The sequence below is a fragment of the Myotis davidii genome, unplaced genomic scaffold, assembly GCF_000327345.1.
Source record: "Myotis davidii unplaced genomic scaffold, ASM32734v1 scaffold200, whole genome shotgun sequence".
NCBI classification, from domain to species: domain Eukaryota; kingdom Metazoa; phylum Chordata; class Mammalia; order Chiroptera; family Vespertilionidae; genus Myotis; species Myotis davidii.
This window is the reverse complement of record NW_006293700.1, coordinates 1,006,200-1,028,840: the sequence shown is the minus strand read 5'-3', so window position 1 is coordinate 1,028,840 and position 22,641 is coordinate 1,006,200. Positions and strand designations below refer to the sequence as shown.

Here is a 22,641-nt window from a genome sequence, read left to right as displayed (position 1 = left end):
GCTGGTGGGCAGGAGCCGGGCCGCAGCTCCCCGTCCTCCCTCACTCCCCGCGCTTGCTTCCCCGCAGATCCTCCGCGCTGTGGCCCGCGATGGCTCTGCGGTCACCGGGCGAGGCCGGACCTCCGGACAAGGTGGGCTACCTGCCCGAGAGACTCCAGAGCAGCCCCCAACACCTGGCCCCCTACTACGCGCCCTTCGCGCCCTATGGACCCCTCCCTTGCTGAGCCCCGGCCTGGCCCTCCCGAGGGAGCCGCTCTACGAGCTGCCCTGGCCCGGCAAGCTGGCACCGTGGTACCCATTCCCCCCCTTCACCAAGGAGCTGCAACACTTCGTCAGCAGCGGCCGCGACTATCCCGGGGCCACCGGGGAAGACGTGGCCCACGTCGGTGGTCGAGGCGACAGCGGCCAGTGTTATGCACCTGAGGTTTTCCTGCCACCGCCGCCCCCTGTGGGTGCTTCCCTGTTGCCCGAGGGGCTGAAGACCTCCCAGGCACCACCTCACTTCCCCAGCAAGCGGCCTGAGGAGGACCCCAAGCTCCTGAGCCAGGAGAGGACGTCGGCTCCTCGCTACCACTTCACCCAGGAGGACCTGCACTTTGTCCTGTACGGATTCCTTCCCGGCCCGGAGCACTCGCCCGAGCGCCTGCACCATGCAGCTTCCGGCCTCCTGGTCCCCGCAGACAGCGCTGGTAAAGGCAGTCCGCTTCATCCGGGGTTAGGATGGATGGATGGATGGATGGATGGATGGATGGATGGATGGATTGGATGGATTGGATGGACGGGAGGACGGACGAACAGAGTGGGGAAGGGGCACTTCAGGGTGAATATGAGTCCGGACGAGGTGGGGAGCTGCATGTCTAATATCAGGACTTCCATCGAAGGACAGAGCCTGGGGAGGTCAGGCTCCCATCCGAGCCCCACTTGCTTAATTGCATGACTCCTGAGGTTGGTTGTAGTGAGAGCTAAGGGTGAGGAGAGAAACGTTCCTGCCCTGGACTTGTCCACTGGACTCAGATTCTACCAGGACGTGCCAGGTAGTTCCATGAGCGCCTCATGCAGGTCATGGAGTCCCAGCTCAGCATCCATCCACCCAGTCAGCATTATCTCTGATTCTCAAGTTCTTTAAATTTGCAAATGGGGTTCGTTTCACCACCTTAAAGGGGTTGTTTTGTGTCTCAAAGGAGAAAGTGTATATGTAAAAGGAGCAGGAGAAATGTAAGCATCAAACTCAGGAAAATGGTTACCTCTAGGGAGCACGGAGGGAAACGCCTCATGAAAGGGTTTCATGATACTTTGCAATGAAAAACAAGACGTTACCCCTGCCTTTTTCTAGGGTCCGAGTGTCTTCCTCAAGCTCTGGATCAGGACGCACTTCAACTGCCAGAAGGTAGGCGGCAGACCTTGCTTGAAGTTCTTGCCTCAGTCTAATGCAGTGCGTGTGCTCATCCACGTCTCTTTTGGGGGTTCCCCTAGGTCTCTGCCTCAGGCAGATGCTGTTTGGAGGTGTCCCGCATTTTGGTGTGTTCTGCTATAGCCTCATTGCCAAAGGAGTCAGGTTTGGACCCTTTCAAGGTAAAGTGGTCAACGCCAGTGAAGTCAAGACCTACGGAGACAATTCTCTGATGTGGGAGGTAAATGTGCTTTTTTGTGGGGAGGTGGCTGCTGGAGGAATATCTTGGCCTGTGCCCCCCACCCCCTCCCGGGAGAGGGGACAAGGCAGTAATCTGCTGGCTGTGCTGCCTGCTTTGCAATATAAAGGGGCTGGGGGTGGGGGTTCATAATCCATGACCTTGACCAATCACACCTCTGCAGAAATCCCAGGCGCCTTGTGGTTGCCCTAAGTCATTTTAGTCTGTGAACATGAGCCAGGGCATACACGTTTAAAGAATTTATACATTGTGCTTATTTATAGACAAAAACAATTGCTTTAAATAGGATCTAGTGATGCTGAGAAGATGCCAAGGGAAATAAAACCAAATTTAAAATGTTTTGTCATTTGTCTATGAAGTTAGCTAAAGACTGAGATGCTTGACTATGTATGGGGGTTGCAGCCAGACTGCAGTTGGTCAGAATATATCAGCTACCCACCCTTGACCCTGAATTTCTAGTCCCAGTAATGTCCTCCAAGGAAGTAAGCTGAAATTCTGACTATGTTGAGCCAGTACAATTGCCAAGATCAGAGAAAGAAAGCATGGCTTCATTAATATGCATGAAAACTTGGTTGGGATAAAATACAAAACTAATTGGTTGTTTTGAAGCAGTAGAATTGAGCAGAACCTCCTCTTGTTTCCCGTACCTCTGCGCATGAAATTAAGCTATGCTCACGATAGAAACTTGGAAATCAAGAAAGTTAAAGTAAGAATCTTTAAAAATGTCCCATCACCTGTAGAGAAGCCCTTAAGCTAATAAAGTTAATTAGATTTAATGTACATATATTCAGTAGTCTCCAGTGTGAGATTTGGATAATAAATTTTTGACACATAAATTTCAAATTTCATGCCTTCTATCTTTCAGATCTTTGAAGATGGTCGTTTGAGCCACTTTATAGATGGAAAAGGAGGTGCAGGGAACTGGATGTCCTATGTCAACTGTGCCCGGTTCCCCAAGGAGCAGAACCTGGTTGCAGTGCAATGTCAAGGGCAGATATTTTATGAGAGCTGCAAAGAGATCTCCCAGAACCAAGAGCTGCTTGTGTGGTACGGAGACTGCTATGAAAAGTTTCTGGACATTCCCGTGAGCCTTCAGGTGATGGAGCAGGGGAAGCAGGCACCCGGGCCCTCTGAAGGTGAGTGCACGCCTTTGCCTCGCCAGTGAGGCGCTCCTGCTGGGAGGACACCTTCCTGCCGCTTCTGGGCAACTAACTGGTGGAGCTCCCCTCTCCCCTGAAGGCTGGAGCCGAGACTAAACCGAAAGTGTCTCTAACCAGGGGGCCTTACCCCGCTGGAGGACGAGGCCCTCATCTTCCCAAAGCTGCTGAAGCTGCTTCTATTCACGAGGATCCCTTTTCTTGTACCCCCTCACCCTCCACCCAGAGAAGACAATAAAAGTGGAATAAATGGACACGACCTCTGCCTTAGGCGAGCCAGTTTCTGAGTCCTGCCTGCTCAGGCTGACGCAGCCTGGGAAGTCCCCCTGAGAGCAGTGCTTTCAGATGGTGGGGTGGGAAATCAGTGAAGCGGTGGAGTTGTGCGTGAAAGGAAAAAAGAGAATAAGAATAAAGTAGGATAGGAAATATTGATGTGAATCTCAAGTAAGAGCAAGCATTGTTTGTGAAGGTGTTGTTTCACAGGGATGTGTGTGTGTGGGCTGGGTCTCAGAGAACGTATTTCTCACTGTGGGTCTCAGCCAAGTGTGACCAGCACTGAGCTAGGTTCACGCTTCGACTTTAATGTGGCTGTGAATACCTGGGCAGCCTTGGGAAGGAGCAGATTCTCGCTCCTGCTTGGGACCTGGGATTCTGCATTTCTATCCAGCTTCCAAGGGGTGCTGCTGCTGCTGGCCCTGGACCACATTTTTGTGGCGAGGAGCTAGAGGACCACCAACCCCCTCTCTGGGAGTGAACCTCTGGAATTTGCATTTTAAAAAGGCTCTCAGAGTGAGCCCTGAGAATCACTGATCTTGTAGGTGGGACAGGACAAGTGCAGATTACTGTACTATGTGTGAGCAGGTGGAAGACTGCCTTGTGTTACAGTAAGTGCCGTGAGTAGCAGGTAAAAGCCAATGGGAATAGCATCCATCACACACTGCACTGGTTGTCTGCATGCCTGTCTTAGAGCTACTGTCCTTCAGGCCAGGGAGTAACCCTAAGCCTTCTTATCCCCTGCTCCTGGAGCCCCATGTGGATTGAATGAAGGAGGAAGACACTGACTCCGTTGGGAAAAGCTGCTTAATGGCGTGTTAGGCAGGAAGAGAGAGGCAGTCTATCTAGGCTGGGGGATGGTGAAGCCAAAGTCAACCAACCACACATTCTCTGGGAATTAGGGAGTGAATAATGGGAGGTATCTTTCCAGAGTCCAAGTAATGAGGGCCTGTCCGAACTGTTTTGGTGAACTGTCGTCCTCCTACCCTAACATGGAGGTGGGAGTGAAGTGGGGGGATCTCCTGGGACTCAGAGTTGTCACATACTTAGCACCGCACAGCCTTTTGGTCATTTCCCAAACTATACCAATAGCTTTTACTTATTTTTTTAAACTTATCTTTATTGTTGGAAGTATTAGAGATGTCTCCCTTTTGCCCATTGCTTTTGCCAATCGCTTTTACAACAAAAGTTAAAAAGAGATTTGAGACAAAATTTATTCATTCCCCTTTTTGAAAAATTCCTTAACCTGATGTATCGAGCTATTCAAATGTTCATAACTGTGGATGTTTCAGTAATGCTGTTCTGGAAATTTATCTTCAGGAAATAGTCCAAAAGGATTCTTTTATCCACGAGGATTTTTGCTACGGCACCACCCGTATTAGTGAAAAGGCACAATGTCAAGTGCTCAGTAGTAGAATACTTAAGTAAATGAAGACGTGTTCACATGGAGTAATAGGCAGATAGCAGAGATAGCGGCATATAAGCAGCAGGGGTGAGGGTTTGATGGTAACTGGGAAACCCAGCCTGCAGCTACCTCCAGTTATGAAGCAAATTCTCCGATGCTCCTGGCACTGTTAAAATACTGTGTGTTTTGGACAATGTGGCGGGGGGCGCTTGTAAAGGACTCCATTTGTTGGGAAGAATTATGGATGAATTCATTTGTTTGCTGTTATGAATGTTTTGGACAAGGCTTTCTCCAAGGCTTTTGGTGAGGATGGGTGACAATCTTTCTCTTAAGGTCGTGGGGCGGGGGAGGGGGGGCGCGCTCCTGGACCCTATGTGGGCGGGTTATTTGAGTATGCAGCCTGCCGAGTGTGTGTTTTGGGGGCTGGAGGTGTGGAATGTGAAAACAACGCTTAATCCTTCCTCTTAATCCTTCCAAAATTTGGTGTGAATTGTGGGGCAAAAAGCATGGGAATCAGGGTTGTGAGAGCCCTGGATTAGAAGGAGTAGTTGACCCTGCTGAAGGGAGGAAGAAGGAAAAGGGAATAGAATAAAATTAAGATAAATTTCCAAAGACCTGAGTTAAAGATCACTGGCCCCATCTTTAAGACCCCCTTTTCCCATCCCAGGAAGCAGGAAGGCCAGGTATTTCTGACCAGATTCTAGCTCTGAACAAAAAAAAAAAACGGTTGCAGCACGGGAGGTTCTGAGATTTGCACCTCAATGAAAGTGGCAGACTGGGCTGAGCGAGGGATTGTCCTGGGGTTGCGGCTGCCTTCCTGGTTATTTACTTAGTGAATGGTTTATTTCCTTAGCCACTTGTTGAACGTGCCTGGGAAGCAGCTGTTAACTAACAAAGCCCCCGCCCCCCTCATGGATAGCTTCCCTGCTGTCCTGACCCTGAAAAGATTTCCATCTCCAGATTCTTGCATAGGCTCACTCCTGGCTCTTTCCTCCCTCCCTGGGGCCAGACAATGAGGTCTCGGGGAAGCCACTTCTCCTGGAATCCTGTGCCCCGACAGAGACCCCTGTAGGTGGCCCCTATCCTCTCCCTTCCTCCCAGCACGTAGACAACCCTCCCCTGGCACCTCCTTTGCTAGAATCTGCAGCTCCCTCTCTTAACTTCTCTCTCCTCCCTCTTCCATTGATAACGACCACTTATCTTTCTCAGTCTTAGCACTCAGTGACAGTATCACTCATGGTGGTAAGAATTCATTGTGTCAGCATTAAATTAACCATCATGATAACTCTGTGTGTTAGGGAAGGCAAGGTACTGTCATCCCTCCTTTGTATGTGAAGATTCTAGCTCTGTATTCCTCCCCCAAAATTCAGAGAAGGGAACTATCCGCTAAGGGAGTGCCTAAGACTTTGTAAATGGGGTCAAGTGCAACAGCCTCGGGAGGCCTGGGACGGACGGGAGCCCTGCTGTCCATCATTGTCCTGGGTGAACAGTTTTGAACTTGTAGCTCTGGCTGGTCTGAAAGGGACACAGAGAGTAGACATGTTCTGGTTCTATTATTACCCTTGTAACAAGTGCCAGTCAGTGTAAGGTTATGGTGTGAGGTATTTAGGAACCAAGTGATAAATTAGTGTTCCATCATGAAGGGAAGTGCGATTAATGAAAACAAAATTATCTAAGTTGGTCCTTGTCAAGGTTTCGCGTTGGGCACACGAGGGTTTCTTATTTTATTATGTTTACTTTAGTACATGTTTAAAATTGCCAGTAATAAGGGAAAGGCGTTAAAAGCTGCCTTGGAGGAAGGAAGAATGAGGTAAGGTCGCTGACCAAGCCACCGCTCCTGTCCCGTGTTTGACAGAGTCTGCAGAAGGGTACAGATGTGACCGATGTGGAAAGGTGTTTACCTACAGATACTACAGAGACAAGCATCTCAAGTACACCCCCTGCGTGGACCAGGGCGACCGGAAGTTCCCCTGCTCTCAGTGCAAAAGATCCTTCGAGAAACGGGATCGGCTGCGAATCCATATCCTCCACGTTCACGAGAAGCACCGGCCTCACAAGGTGAGAACTTAGTTCTGGTAGCAAATGACCCTACCCACGGCCCAGACTGGCTTTCCGGTCCCGCCCAGAACCCCGGACACACCGAAGGCTTCCTGGGTGCGGGGCCTGCTGTCGCTCTGGACCTGTGATTGAGAGGGAAGCAAAGAGAGATCATTATGTTTCAACTTGGTGATCCTTTAAACATTTTACTTCCGATTTTATTTCATTTTATTTTTTCCTTTTGGTTTTTCCCCTTTTCCAATTATTTTTTAACATAAAAATATATAGTGCATACTTGGTAAATACAATATGGAGGAAAAAACAAGACAGAAGCCACTTGATGTGCTATGGCCCAAAGTTAAGACATCTTAGGTATAATTTTTTTCAATATGTGTTTGTATTTTTAGTATACTTAGATCATACTAAAGATTATGAGGTTAATTTTCTGACCTAAGATATCACAAACTCATTTGTAAATATAATGGCTATATCAGTACATCAGATGGTTGCACCATGATTTATTTAACCAATCCCCTGTTTTGCGCATGTCTTGCCAGTGATGATGCAGTGAACGATATTACATAGAAGTGGTTATTTCTGTTATCCGTTTATGATTATTTTTGTAATTGGTTGAGCCCCAGTGGGGGTGGGGTGGTGTGCAGGAGGCAACAGATAGATGATGTTCCTCTCTCATCCATGTTTCTACCTATCCTTCTCCCTTCCTCTCTCTCTAAAAATCAATACAAACATTTTAAAAAGAGAAAGTGATGATTTGACCTTCAAAAGAGTTGTTTTTCTGGGAGACTTAAGGAATAGTAATGTGTCATGCTTGGTGATCCCAAGGCTTCTTTCATTATTTTCTCTTTGCAAGTTCTCCTTTATCATGACTGTAAATATTGTTTAACAGTGGGTTTCAAATCTGTAGCCAAGAATTCTGTCCAGAGCTCAAGAGGCACATATGTAGCTACTGTCCCAACATCAAACCTGAATTTCCCATGGCACTTTGCCCTCATGTTTGGAGTTTTGAGGTTTTTCCTGATTGCTTACCATTTTTATTCTCTTTTAGTTTTCTTTATTTCATTTACTTTAGCTTGAGTAGTACTTCACTTTTAAAATGATAAAGTATATTTAATTCCCATTGAAGCCCAAAAGAAAACATTTATTTTAACTTTAATAAAAGAAAAAGCTCTAGTCAAGACAAATGATTTTTAACAAAAATAATCGGTTTCAAAAAGAGAAAAAAAATTGACAAAAATAACAGAAGATGTGGGTATACAACCAACAATGAAAACCCCTGCATTACCATCCTCCTTCCAGCCTTTAAGCCTAAATGCACCCCCTTTTCAGACAATTTGTCAAGCAAACTTCAAGTGGAACATAGATTAAAAATGTCAGGAAATCCCTGTAGTCTAGGGGTGGGAAACGTCCAGTCCAAGGGCCATTTAAGGCCCATGAAGTAACTTGGTCTAACTCTGCCAAAGCTTTAGGGGTCAGTTAATTAAATGTTTGGCTAAATGTGGCAGGTTAATTTCTTTTTAATATATTTTATTGATTTCAGAGAGGAAGAGAGAGAGAGAGATAGAAACATCAATCAATGATGAGAGAGAATCACTGATTGGCTGCCTCCTACATGCCCCCTAATGGGGATCGAGCCTGCAACCCGGGCATGTGCCCTTGACCGGAATCAAACCAGGGACCCTTCAGTCCTCAGGCCGACGTTCTATCCACTGAGCCAAACCAGCCAGGGCCAGCAGGCTAATTTTTAAGTTGATAATTTTGTGTGGTCCTCTTAATGATATTATAAATATCCAAATCACTCTTGGCAGAAAAAAGGTTCCCCACCCTTGCAGTGTAGTCCATAATGATGAGAACCAAGAGTTCATACAAGTCCAGAAGGTAGGTTCTAGCCTTCTGAAATACCTGACCCATGGAGACAGGGCTTTTTTTTTCCCCCTTCAGGAAGCATTGTTCCGATAAATTGTGAAGATTTATACAAGGCTTTAACTTGACTTCATTTTTGACTTCCTTATAAGCTTTTATTTTTGCCAGCATTTCTAATTTCAGGACACAAATTTAGTTCCTTAATTGTGTAACTTGTATGAAGACATTCATATTCTTCCTGGAGCTTATTCTGATTTAAACCAGTGATTTCTGGACCTGTGAACTGTCATTTGGATTTTTTTTTTTAACACCTTCTTAAATTCTACCAGTTGTTCTATTCCACCCCTCCTCTTTCTTGATTTCTTTTTTGTATCACTGGTGTATATCTTCAAGTAATTGTGTTAAAGGATATATAATGAAAAGTTTTCTGAGTCCTTTGAGGACATTTTTTTAAAAAATATTTTATTGATTTTTTTACAGAGAGGAAGGGAGAGGGAGAGGGAGAGGGATAGAGAGTTAGAAACATCGATGAGAGAGAAACATCGATTCAGCTGCCTCTTGCACGAACCCCACTGGGGATGTGCCAGCTACCCAGGTACATGCCCTTGGCCAGAATCGAACCTGGGACCCTTCAGTATGCAGGCCGACGCTCTATCCGCTGACCCAAACCAGCTAGGGCTGTCTGAGGATATTTTAGTCACATATCTCTTTGATGGTTTGCCTGGATACAGAATTATAGGTAGAAATAATTCTCCCTCAGAATATTCAAAGCATCACTCCATTTTTTTTCCTCTATCATTTGGAGCCAATCTGGTTCTTTTTAAAAAAATTTATTTATTTATTTGCTTTTGTTAATCTTCACCCAAGGATATTTTTCCATTGATTTCTTTAGAGAGCATAGAAAGGAGGGGGAGAGACAGAGAAACATCAGTGTGAGAGAGACACATCGAATCGTTGCCTCCCCTGGCACGTGCTGGGGATGGAGCCTGCAACCGAGGTATGCACCCCTGACCAGAATCAAACCTGGGACCCTTCAGTCCACGGGCCAACGCTCTATCCAGTGAGCTAAACTGGCCAGGGCACCAATCTGGTTCTTGTTTCTTTGTAAATAACCACTTTTCTTTATGGAAATTTTGCTTTATCTTTGGAGTTCTGAAATTTTAATAGAATGTGTCAAAATTGGATGTATTTCTATTTTCTTTCTCTTGCTTTGCACACATTGGAATACAAGGTACTCTTTCCATCTGAAGGCACAAATCTGAAAGGAATGATCTTGTTCTTTCTTTGGTTATTATCTGTCTTCTAGGCCTTTGTTCTCTCCTGGAACTCCTCTTGGCCAGGTGTTATGTTCAATCTACCTCCCTGTGCTTGACTTAATTTTAATTTTTATTTTTTGCTTAGCTTTCTCAGAGAGTTCTCTAATCTTATTTTCCAAATCATGAATTTAGTCTTCAGCAGTCAGCTGGGTCTATTCAGTTATTCAGTACTTTTATGTTATTGTTTGTTTTCAATTTCCAAGAACAGTTTCTTTTTCTAATTGCTTCCCTTTTATAATTTGTTTTGCTTGCAGTATTATCTCAAACATCTGATTTTTTTTTGCTTCAGTAACAATAATATATGCCCATTATTTAAACTTTAAGCACTACAGAAAATTAGTGTATTAAGCATACAGTAGGCACTCCATAAATACTTGCTGCATTAATTGCACAGTGATTACCCTGTAAGGAAAACAGAGTAGGTATTTTGCCCTCGAGGAAAATCAGGGAACAAAGGGTCTGAGTTTAACTGACACACTGGCCACATGTTGACAGGGCAGGACTAATTCAGGTCTCTATTAAACACCACGATCCTATTAAATTCCCTCATTTCACACCTGAAGAAACTGACATCCAAAGATGTTAGATGGTGTTAGCATGGGGCAGGCTCTTGACCAGAGCCCATGCTGCGGAATTCCTCAGTGTCGTGCCAGGAGGTCTATCTACTACCAATAGACCCTCGGCGTGAGCCTGCTTGATTCTCTGATAACACACAGAATAAATACGACAGTTAACGTCATGGGGAAATGAACTTGTTAGGGGAAGATGTGATTCCAACTCTATTCTTTTTTGCCTTAGTGTTCTACATGTGGGAAATCTTTCTCTCAGTCTTCCAGCCTAAACAAGCACATGAGAGTTCACTCTGGAGACAGACCCTACCAATGTGTGTACTGTACGAAGGTAGGTGGAACCTCCTGGAAGGGATCTGCCTTGAGCTCTGTTTGGGTTTCCATGGACAGGAACTTGAAGCATAAAGCCTGGCTTACCCCTCACTTCTGCCCACAAACATGCTCACATTTGCTTGTGATGATCAGATACAACGACCCACTGCCAAATTGGCATTCAGGGCATGTGTGATAAGAAATACACCCCTGTCACACAGTAGACTCCCATTAATCTGGTGAAGACTGGCCATGTCTGGGTGCTTGTAAAGGACAGCTTGTACACCTTACTGAGCAGGGATTCAACCCTACGTATGCCCAGACACCCTACTGTTCAGTGCTTCTCTCCCAGCCCCTCAAATCTGAGGTCACCAGTTTAAACTAGGGTTTTATGTCACTGTCAGTGGACCCCAAAAGCAAAGTCATTACATTTCTAATATACTACCTGAAAGTGACAAGGGTCAGAGCATAGTATTGACATGAATGAGGGGATTGGTTATAAATAAGGAGAAGAAAAGAAGTGGCTAAGAAAAGATAATGCAAAAACAGCAGATACTTGGGAATCTATAATGTTACAGTCACTCTGCAAAAGAGTTGGGCAGTTTCTTTATCCTGCAGTTGCTTATATGTTCACACAAAAGCCTGTGCACAAATGTTTGTAGCAGCTTATTTCATAACAGCCCCCGCCCAGATGTCCTTCCGGGGGTAAGTGATGTCCTTCCTTCCTTGAAGGGAGCATGGGCTGTATACACAGCAGCCTGGGTGGATCACCAGACAACTATGCCAAGTGAGGAAAACCAATAGCCCAAAGGTTGCATACTTACCATTCTGTGTATATAACATTCTGAAATGATGAAATTATAGAAATGGAGGATAGATGAGTGGTTGCCACTGCTTAAGTAAGAAATGGGAGTGGGAGGGAGTAGGTGTGTCTGCAGAAGGGCAACATGAAGGATCTTAATGATGAAAATGTTCGTTATCTTAACTGTCAACATCAGTAGCCGGGTTGTGATGCTCTATTTTGTAAGATGTAACCCTTAGGAAACTGGGTAAAGGGCACACAGAATCTGTTATTTCTTCTGAGTACACGTAAATCTACAAGAAGAACCCAATATGGAACTGACTTATGCATAGACACTGGCCAGTATTAGCTGCTCCTTCTGTAGTGCAGTGTATCTTGGAGTGGGGTCCAAGGGCCCCCCCCCCACCCCCATTAGAATTGCTGGTTTAAATGCTGGTTCCTTCTTAACCCCACAGAGTGTACTTCCTGGGCACATTCTCCAGGCTAGGGCTGTCAGTCTGCATCTTTAACTGGACCCCAGGTGACCTTAGGCACTGAAAAGCCACTGTCCCAATAGCCAGGGCTGCTCCGAACCCGTCAGGACGACACATGGACCATGTCCTTTTCTATTAAGGCTGCTCTTGCTGACCGAGGGTGCTACCCCGCCTCTCGGCATCAACTGGAGAACGAAGGGGCGGCCTAAGCGATAGTAACCAGGAAAGGAAACCCGTTGTTTCACTGGTCTTCCAGCTGATGGGAGTTTGCTTTTCCTTCTGCTTTCTGTCCTGGCAGAAGTTCACTGCCTCCAGCATCCTCCGCACACATATCAGGCAGCACTCGGGGGAGAAGCCCTTCAAATGCAAACACTGTGGCAAATCGTTCGCGTCCCACGCCGCCCACGACAGCCACGTCCGCCGCTCACACAAGGAGGGCCAGGGCTGCTCCTGCGGCAGCTGCGGGAAAACCTTCCCCGATCAAGACGCCCTGTGCTCCCACATGAAGCTTCATGAAGACTCCTAGCACTCGGACAGGCTGCGGACATGGGGGACACTCAGCACTCGGGTTCTGTCTTTGTTTTTCTTGTGTACGTGTGTGTTGTGTGGACAAAAGATGGTTCTACTGAGAGAAGAAACGGAAAAATGGAACTGACCGGTTAGCTGCAATGACCAGATGTATCAACTGGTTTTAATAGCTTTTGAAGAAATGTTTTCTGTCATTTCCAATAAGAATGAAATTTTGGTGAATTTACTGATAAGTAGTGAAAGCTGGCTGTTAATAGTTCTTGAGCATCCTGGTAAAGAAAAAAACCCTGAGAGAGGAGGGGCCACGTTGAATTTCTGGGGTGAAAGAGAAGCCTTTCCTTGGGCCCCCAATTACGATATGGCCGTGGCCGTCACCTGTTAAGTTTCTTCATAGAATAAATTACTTTAAAATTCACTCGAGCCAGAGCATCCTTAGTATTGTAACTAAGTATTCAGACATGAGTTGATCTCCCATCTTATTTGGATTCATCTTAAACCCTCAGTTCTCACTTCTCCCCATCTCATGACAAATGCCTGTTAATTTGGCTGGCCCAGCACAGAATTACTTGGAGGACACAGAAGTTACTTATTCACCCCACCATCTGTGACCTTTACCAATTGGGGAAGACAAATTTATTACCAAACCAGGAAAGGTTGACAATTTTGCAATAGAATGAAAAATAAATGTATTTATATTCCAGCTTTAAACCTGATCTTGTTCCTGACGAATAGAAAAGTGGAATTCTTTGAGGCCTTTCTAATTAGGTGATTCATGATAGTATATAGAGTATTTAAAATGAAACCCATTTTTAAAATGTGCCATAGAAGTTATCCCAAGGCTGATGTGAGTAGTTTGGGAATAATCTCTTCGATGTGTAGGGAGTCTGCAGACTCATCTCATGGGCAATAATAGCCAATATTTATTGAATGTTAACCCCATGTAAGGGTACCGCTGAGTTCACTATTATATAAAAATGAGTGCAAGGAACTGGTGCCTTGAAGGGACAAAGCCGGGTCCACCTGACTCCACAGCCCAGCCTGTGACCCAGCCAGTGTGCTCTATATTAAGACAGGCAAACAACAAACTTGAACATTCATGCAGAAAACTCAAGACCAGAATAAAGGTGCTTCGTAGGCAACCTAGCTACTAAGCCACTATATCACATGGTTCTATTGACCACCTAGGATGTTTCTTCACCCTTTATCCACGGTCCACGTCTCAAACTGGAGTAAATTCAATACGGAACAGATGCCCCTTCCAGGGGGAGGTTCCCAGCTGTGGCCCAGTCCTTAGACAGAAGGGATGCCCATGGAAAAGCAGTGACAGATTTTCCTCTGGGGAATTCTTAGCTTCAGTGACTGGGTCTGAGTAATTGATCCTAATGGGAATGTGCCCTGTTGTTTTAGGGCTGTTTTAATTCATGTTAATTAAGGCAGAACAATGGTCTTCAGAAAAGACTGGGGCTCATCCTGTAATTAGGCAGTCTTTCTTTGACTGCTAGTGTGAACTGTATTTCTTCCTGTGCATGGGGCTGAGAGTTATTTCAAAATCAAACACTAAAGCGAACATCAGGAAGTGATGTGATGCCGATTTTCCCCCCCAAGGTGAAAAATTCAAATTAACTTTGTGTTTTAAACCAGAATAGTAGCAAAGGAAGGTAAATTTTTTTCTTTTCTAACCAGCACTCCAAGATGCATGCATACAAAATAATAACTTTTCATGGATCATACATGTCCACACTAACTGAAAACCGTTTAATTTAATTTGACTATTTGGGTCATATTGATCAGGTTAGGTATATCAATTTTCGGTTTGGAAAATATAATCACTTCATAACATCTTCCTTTAGTAATTACGTTAAACTATCTTATGTTTGCTTAAAATGTGTATCTCGCTATTCCTAAAGATAATTTAGATTAATTTATAACAATAATACAAAGTAGATTAAGTCAAAGTCAAAAACCCACCACCACATACTCAGTGATGGCGAACCTTTTGAGCTCGGCATGTCAGCATTTGGAAAAACCCTAACTTAACTCTGGTGCCGTGTCACATAATTGAAATTTTTTGATATTTGCAACCATAGTAAAACAAAGACTTATATTGTTGATATTGATTTTTTATATTTAAATGCCATTTAACAAAGAAAAATCAACCAAAAAAATGAGTTTGCATGTCACCTCTGACACGCATGTCATAGGTTCGCCATCACTGCGATTAGGCCAAGGCTTTGGGTTCAATCCCTGGTCAGGGCACAGATAGGAATCAACCAGTGAATGCATCAATAAGTGGAACAACAAAGGTTTGCCTTCTCCCCCTCTCATATCAATAAACATTTAAAAAAAAATAACAACAAAATAGAGGTAAACTTACCCCTCATTGATACTCTCTTCATAAAATATGGGAATCTTACAGAAAACAATGTAGTTTTCTACCTTGTAAGAGGTATATATTCAGCTTCCATTTATTATTGCCAAGAATTTTCATTGCTTTGTTGGCTTAAAAGTAACTAATAAAATAAGTTATAGTATTTTGATATTCCACCATAATCACAGCTAAGGTACAGAATATTTAGGGAGAACATTGTGTTCTTATTTTTGCATATGGTCTCAGGAAAAAATGTTCTTTTACTGTCATGCATTTCATCTTACGTTATCTCAGGATTTTTGTAATTATATATTTAAAAGTAGGATAAATTGTGTGTGTTGTCTGTGAAATTTGTTTCGGGTTTAGTACTTTGTGTCAAAAACAGTTTGCTGTGAAGAAAACAGATCAAAGGGATTGAAATTCCATTCTTGATTTTTATTTTTATTTTTATTTTTTTAAATATATTTTATTGATTTCTTACAGAGAGGAAGGGAGAGAGATAGAGAGTTAGAAACATCGATGAGAGAGAAACATCGATCAGCTGCCTCCTGCACATCTACTGGGGATGTGCCCACAACCCAGGTACATGCCCTTGACCGGAATCGAACCCGGGACCCCCCAGTCCGCAGGCCGACGCTCTATCCACTGAGCCAAACCGGTTTCGGCCCATTCTTGATTTTTATAAACTGTTTAAAAATGCTGTGCTCTTCCATTTGCTTCCATGGTGTGTTCTAGTTGACATCTATTTATCAATTATTTTTTAAGTACCAATAAAAATAATTGGTAAGATTTTAAAGCCATTTGTGAGATTCTCCCCTTTCCCCCCATTCTTAACCAGTTAAATGCAGCAAGACAATTGAGGGGCCAGACACAGTCCACAACTCACTTGAGCTTATTATTTTATTATTTTTTTACAAAATTTTTCCTTTGAAGAGGTGTTCTCCACCTCTGATGGCTGCAAGACAGTGAGTACTTGAACCTGGGAACATGGCGAAGTCCTCTTGGAGAATTCCACTCTCCTGGGCTATCTGATTTAAAGGTGCCAGAGCCAAATTCCCTGAAGTTTGATTTTGAAATTCTCTTCCAGGAAGAATGTGCAAGGTGTCTTGCAAGGTTATCTCTGGTTTCCAGTTCTTAAATACCAAATCCCAGCCACAAGGCCCCCTGGGCAAGCCCAAGGCAGGTCTAACTCAGTAATCTTCAGGGTGACTAGGAGTTTAGGGTTGGGCAGTCCAGAGCAGGCATGGGATGGAATTCTAGTATTTTCCTTTTGCCAAAGTTGAGGACTGAAGGGTGTGGAAAGGCCAATGCTGAAGATTGTGCTCAGAGACAAAAACCAAAGCCCCCTGGGGCTGGCCACAGCTCTCGGAGCCTGGGCGTCTGGAACCTGAGGTCACAAATGCCCAGTAGAGTCTGGAGGGAGAAGACCCTTGAGCCCAGAAACTTTGGCAATTGTTACAAATGTTACAAATGACAAAAGCCTCTCCTGGTTAACTACTCGCCTGCAATTTGATTTCAAGGACTGACAGGACTTGAGAGGGAGAGGAAATAAAAATGAACAAACGGGTGTTTTCAATCTAAATTACTGGGATAACAAATCAAAATGTCAAGAGACATTTAAAAATGGGGTCTGTGTGTGAGTGAATTACAAACAGAAGAGAAATTGATTCCTGAAACCCCAAACGGATTTTGCCTGTGAAATGAGAAGAGCGGGTTTGTGGTTACGGCTGTTGACTCATTCAGCCTCTGAGGCAATGGACTCTTCTTTCTAATAATAGGAGACACAGGGGCAGCCTCAGGAGCCATCTTCTGAAAGAAATACAGCCAGCCATTCATTTTAAGTTTGTGGTGTTTAATCCCAACTAGAAGGGGCTTGCTGGTAGTAAAAGGTCAAGCTAAAGCCCGTTCTCATTTGCCCACGGATGGGAATCACCTGAAATGCCCATTAAACCTCAGGTGCCCAGGACCCTCCTCCACACCACTGACCCCCTGGGTGAGGGGAGGGTGAGTGGGCACCCAGGTGTCTCTCATCAGAAAAGCATCGATCGTGTTTAAAAGATGCTGTCATCGTGGTGTACACTGTTAATGGTAAATGCTGAGGACCGAGGATGGGGTGGGGCAGGAGGCTCCAAACCAAGTCCTGTTTTTCTAAGAATCTGGAAGGTTTTCTGGGTCTTGGGGGCTTTTTAAAAACTACCTAAGAAAGAAAATAAGTGAATTTAGGGTCAAAAAGTGAGACTAACCCTGGCCGGTGTGGCTCAGCATTTAGAGCATCTGCCCTCACAAGGTAGGGTCTCAGGTTCAATTCCTGGTCAAGGGTACTGTACCTGGGTTGTGAGGTTGCTCCCCAGGTTGGGGGAGGGGGAATGGAAAGTTTAATGGGTAGAGAGCTTCAGTTTTGCAAGATGAAGAGAGCTTTAGAGCCAGACGGTGGTACTGGCTGCACAGCAATGTGAATGTACTTCCTGCCACGCAATGAGCTGTACACTTAAAAATGATAAGATGTGCCCAGCCGGCGTGGCTCAGTGGATGAGCATCAACCTATCAACCAGGAGGTAACGGTTCAATTCCCAGTCAGGGCACACGCCCGGGTTGTGGGCTCCATCCCCAGTGCTGGGAGTGCAGGAGGCAGCCGATCAATGATTCTCTCATCATAGATCTCTCTCTCTCTCTCCCTTTATCTATGAAATCAATAAAAAATATTTAAAAAAATGATAAGATGTCACATTTCATAATCTGTTCTTTACCTCAATTTAAAAAAAGGACCTAATGGTAGAAGCAGGTATCCCTGCTTTTAAAGCGTACTGTACACCACTTCGCTTTTATGAAAGATCTATATTAGTACCTGGTTTGCTAACTCGAAGAAATACGCAGAGGGTTTTTGTTTTGATGGGGGGCGGGGTGGGGTGGGGGGAACAGCGTTCAGGTTTGTTTCGCAGCGAGCTCTTCCGGAGGCAGCGCGCACCCCGGCAGCGAGCAGCCAGCAGCGGGCACCCCGGCAGCGCGCAGCCAGCAGCCAGCAGCCCGCGCGGCCCCTCCAGCGCCGTCCCCGGGAGCCACTCAGCACCAAGCACCAGCGCCCGGCACCGGGTCTGAGCATCTGTGCTTCCTCCCAGTTGTGCATCCGTCAGCAAGATTTCGCCGGAGGGTTAGCGGGCACTGGAAGTGGACAATCCGCTGTGAATTTGGGGCTCTAATTACCAGCCCACCGAGCCTTTCCTAAGCTCCCGTGGCCGCCCCCTGCTCTCTAGTCCTTGTGCCTAATCTCCTCTCGGCTCTCAGGCAGCCCGCCTTCCCGCCTTCCCTCCCTCCCTCCCTCGGAGAGCCTCACGTTCAGTGTTGACCCCTACCCTCTCTCTGAGTAGCTACCTGTCAGCTTCCATTTCAGCTCTACCTTTCTAGGCCTGGCCTGCGGACCACCAGCTGACATATTACCTGTATTGATTCTCTAAGAGCCATCGGGGACGGGGGGTGACTATGCTAAGGCAGCCCCGAGCTCTTAGCGGAGGAGTGGGATCATAAACGCCCCCATTAAAGGTTTCATTCAATAACCATCTTTGCTAAAGTAAATGGACATCAGTCTCCCCCTCCCCCCACCTAAAACAGAGCCCATTATCAATGGGCAGAGAGCGCGGACGCGGCAGTATCAGTGCCCACATTTTCAAATGATCCCTTTAATGAAAAGCTGCATTCTTTTCAGGCCATAAAACACCAAGGAAGAGTCTATTCATTTAGCTATTGTACATATTAGCCTATTTATTTATGGCGAATGCTGCCAGCAGCATTCCCTGGGTGTAGAGTTAACTCAATGATTGGTTGATAAACGTTCCCATGCACAGCACCGCGCACTGCTATCTTGCAGGGCGGTTTAAGTTTTGTTTGTTTTTTTCATTTCAAGCACAAATGCACTGTCTTTATACTCTATTTTAAATCATTCGTCTCATGTAAAGCAGTTTATATGTGCATGCCTGTTTCACCCAGAGCTCGCGGATGACATGTTCAACCACTTCTTACAAAATATACATATTGCCATCCCTTAACCAAATCTTTAATTATTTACAGATATTCAGCACCAAGTCCTCCTGAGTTATTTTATGGCAAGAAACATCTTTCCCTTCTTGCCCTCTCTTCTTCCCTTCTTCTCCCTGGTCTTTCTTTCATGAAATAAAAGACTGAAGAGAGGGGCTGGGGGGAGACCATCTCCACAGTCACCAGTCTTGCACAGCAGGGACTCAATGGTTGTTGATAGAAACAGTTTTGTTGTCGGAAATAGTGCCTAAATGAGACTCCTCATTGTGGGATCTAGGAAAGGAACGGGGACTTGCACGTTCGTGTTTTTTGAAGGTTAGGGTTCAGACTTGAACCCAATTTCTGTTAGTGCAGATCTAAAGGTAGTTTTAAATGTCCAGTTGTATTCACTCTCCAATGGCTAATACACACACGGAGTGGGATACAGGAGGAATGCAAGTGCTTGCAGTGTTCTTTCATTCAATCATCCCCCACTCTTGTTGTTAGGTGAGGCATAAAAAAACATCTCAGAGGAACTACCAAAAAAGGCCCTGAAACTCACTCCTTGCTGGAACTCAAATTAAGTTCTGCTACATCAAATGGGGACAGCCCCATTGTGAGTGAGCCAAGAAAGAGGTAAAATTATTTCCAGTCCCGACTTCCAACCCTGCCCCCTGGATAGTCTAGCCCCGCTGGGCATCTGAGAGGCGTGGGTCTCCTCCTGTTGTTCCTGCTGCTCCCATTCCCTCTGGAACCTTCACTGGCTCCCTCCCTTCCTCGCCTTCATCCGTGAGTGTGGGGAACCTGTACTCCCCTCACCCTGGGCCCCCTCCATCCCTGCGCTCCGCCACATCGCCTTGGCTGGCTTCCCCTGCCATCTCCACCCTGACGATTCTCCGTCTCCATCTGACTTCCTGGGTGGAGGAACTACCTAAATGTGTGTTGGAGGCAACCATTTTGACGTGTCCAAAACTAAACTTAAGGTCATTCTTAAAATCCCTTGCAATGGTGCCTCCACCCGCCGTTCCGGGAACCTGGTTGTCACACCTCACATCCAGTTTGCATAATTCATCTCGGAAGCCTAAAGTCCATCAACTTCAGGGGGATGAGACAATAGTTATTGCCTCCATTCCCAGCCCCGGCCAGAACACTTCCTTCCAGCCAGAGGCATCTTTACAAAGCACACATCTGTTATCTCTGCTTTGCTCCAGGCGTTTGAATAGCTTCCCATTCATAGTCCAAAATCTTTAACCTACAAGGCCCCCGATTTCAACCTGTGCTCTGGCCACACCAGCTTTCTGACAGTTTCGTTAACAAGCCACATGACGCCTAGCCTGAGGACCTTCACGGATTATAGCCCCTGTGCCTGGAGCACTCCCCACTCTTCTGGAATCTGACTGGGTTTGTATCTAAGGCTCTGCTATTCAGCCATTGGTGTGACTTTTAACTTGCATCAGTTTCCTTAACATTAAAAGGGGGGAATAATGGTGCTTACCTGATGGGGCTGTGATGAAGAGCAAGTAAAATCAGGTGCCTAATCGTATCCTTAATGCAGTAAGGGGCACTTTTATGTGTTCCATGAATGTTAGATATTAATATCAATATTATTTTCTTCCGTGCTTCTAACAAACATAAGGTCGAGTGTTTAAAAGGTGACTCTGTAACTGTTTATTGGATAAATAAGTGAATGAACAATGTGTGAAAGATGAGATCTGGACTTGTCCATTGTCATTCCTGTGGAACCCAAATGTTCCTGTGTACGAGGGTATATAACAACCTGGAGAGGGAAAGACAAAGTGAGCAGCATGGCATCTGTGAAGACAGGAATGGTGAGACACCCTAATGATGAGCTTACACCTAGAGCTAGCAGGCAGAGGTCAGCCCGAAATCCACCAGGTGTGGCCTGTGGGAGTGGGGGTGAGGAATGGGAGGCAGGTGGAGTGCATTCATTCAGTCAGCAACACGCATGGTGCCCAGTGCTAGAGGCCAAGCCCAATGGGTCCAAGGTACAAAGAAAAGACACTGCTCCCCTGTGATGCCTCTAGAAGATCCCATAGGGCCACTGCTGCATCTAGACCTAGTGACTTTCATGACCTCAACAAATTCTCAAAGTCACTGGTAATGGGAAAAAGTGGGCACACTCATTATGCTGGGTACAGTGTATAGACTGGCACAGCTCTCTTAGAAGGCGGTCAGGTCCTGTGCACCAAATGCCTTAAAAAGGTCTGGGGGTGGGGAAGTCAATGGGGAGGGGGCAACGGAGACATATGTAATACTATATGTAATACTTTAAACAATTGAAAAAAAAGGTCTGTAGTCTTTAACCTTATAGAGTTAGAATGCAAAGATTTGTCAACAAGAATGTTCTTGGCACTATTTTTCTTTTTTCAAATTATAAGAGAAAGCTTACTTAGAAAGTTACGGAGGTGGCTGAAGTGAGCGGTGTAGGCTCAGGGAACAAGTTACAGAAGCAGAGGCACTTGGACCTTAGGAGAGGAAAAGGCAAGGGGGGGGACGGGGGAGGGGGAGAAAGAAAGTCCCCCCCCCCAAGTGGGAGAGGCTGCCCTTAGCACTGTTTCTTTTTGGTGTTTTTTTTTTATAAATAAAGTTTTATTGAAACATAGGTGCTGGGATCCAACCCCAGCAGGTCCAGGGGTCCCCAAAGGTGTGGACGGAATCGGCGAAGAAGGAATGACACAGAGACAGTGTTCAGTTGATCAGCAGCCCAGCCAGGATCTCTAGCCAAGTTCTGGTCTGGATCTCCAGCGAAGTTCTGGTTAGGATCTCCGGCCAGGTTCTGTGTCCATGTTCTCTTGCTAGGATCTCCAGCCAGGTTCTGTGTCCATGTTCTCTCGTTAGGTTCTCCTTAGCACTGTTTTTGACAATGAAAACTGATAACATAGATGTTCAGCAACAGAGCTTTTGACACTTTGATAAAATGGAGTACGGGTTGACTATTAAAACGGCGTTTATTCGAAAAATGTTTGACATTCTTTCTATAAACCCAAAAAGGCTCACAGTATGCAGGTTGGCCCTTGAATAATGGGGGGCGGGGGTTAGGGGCTCTGAGTGCAGCGCAGTCCAAAATCCCCAAACAACCCTTAACTACAGTCGGCCTTTCACCATCAGTGGACTCAACCAGCTGCAGCTGGGAACAGTCCCGCCCAGCACCTCCCATCCCAGGTGGGACTCGTTGGCTGGGGACCTGCCGCAGGGAACGCGAAAGTACTGCGTTCCAGCCGCGGTGTGTTGAGTCCGCAGGTGCGAACCCCAGGAGAGGCAGAGCCCGCTGTAGCTAACGGGGAGAGGCCGGGGATGCGTGGACCCGCAGAGTTTAATGCTCAGCCGGAAAGAACACGCACTCCCCCCAGCAGGTGTGTATCTATACTCAGCTCTCAGCTTATGCGTCACGTCTTCCCTGGAGACGCGTGGAAACCCCGGCTTTGCAGGCATTAGCCGCCGGCCAGGCGGGGGGCGTTATTAGGTAGACCCCCCCCCTCCCCCGCGAACAGGCCTCATTTTTGTGCTCTGGGGCAGCCTCTGTGCCCTGGAGCTCTCCTGGCATCCGGGACCGCCGGTCGCTCTGCTGGGCCTCAGTTTCCTTCTCTTTAAAATGAGGAGGTTGGACTGTATTTCCGCTAAGACTTCTATGAACAGATACGCAGCGTAGGCACGACCTCGGGTAACAGTTGCCATTGAACTGGGTGCAGAGCTGCAAGTGCGGTGGAAAGAGAAGCGCAGAGAGGCGTCAGGTGTGTGTGTGGGGGCGGTCGGGGGGCAGGTGGCAGGTTCCGAGGAGTGCGATCCCGCTCCCAGGGACCCGCACGCAGGCGGCCAGGTCCCGTCTCCTGGCTGTTTCCCGG

The 22,641-nt window shown here is 46.0% G+C and overlaps 1 protein-coding gene and 1 pseudogene across 1 annotated transcript in view; one reads left to right on the top strand and one right to left on the bottom strand.

Moving 5' to 3' along the window:
* The window catches only part of PRDM14 (PR domain 14), a 22,828-nt gene extending 10,415 nt beyond the window's left edge, over window positions 1–12,413 (top strand). Inside the window, exons 2-8 of the mRNA XM_006767355.1 lie at window positions 68–689; window positions 1,334–1,387; window positions 1,474–1,631; window positions 2,515–2,785; window positions 6,340–6,542; window positions 10,517–10,618; window positions 12,173–12,413. Coding sequence (XP_006767418.1) covers window positions 68–689; window positions 1,334–1,387; window positions 1,474–1,631; window positions 2,515–2,785; window positions 6,340–6,542; window positions 10,517–10,618; window positions 12,173–12,400 — 1,638 coding nt within the window. The 3' untranslated portion in view covers window positions 12,401–12,413. The remainder of the gene's footprint in view (window positions 1–67; window positions 690–1,333; window positions 1,388–1,473; window positions 1,632–2,514; window positions 2,786–6,339; window positions 6,543–10,516; window positions 10,619–12,172) is intronic.
* The window catches only part of LOC102769813, a 32,362-nt pseudogene continuing 18,766 nt past the window's right edge, over window positions 9,046–22,641 (bottom strand).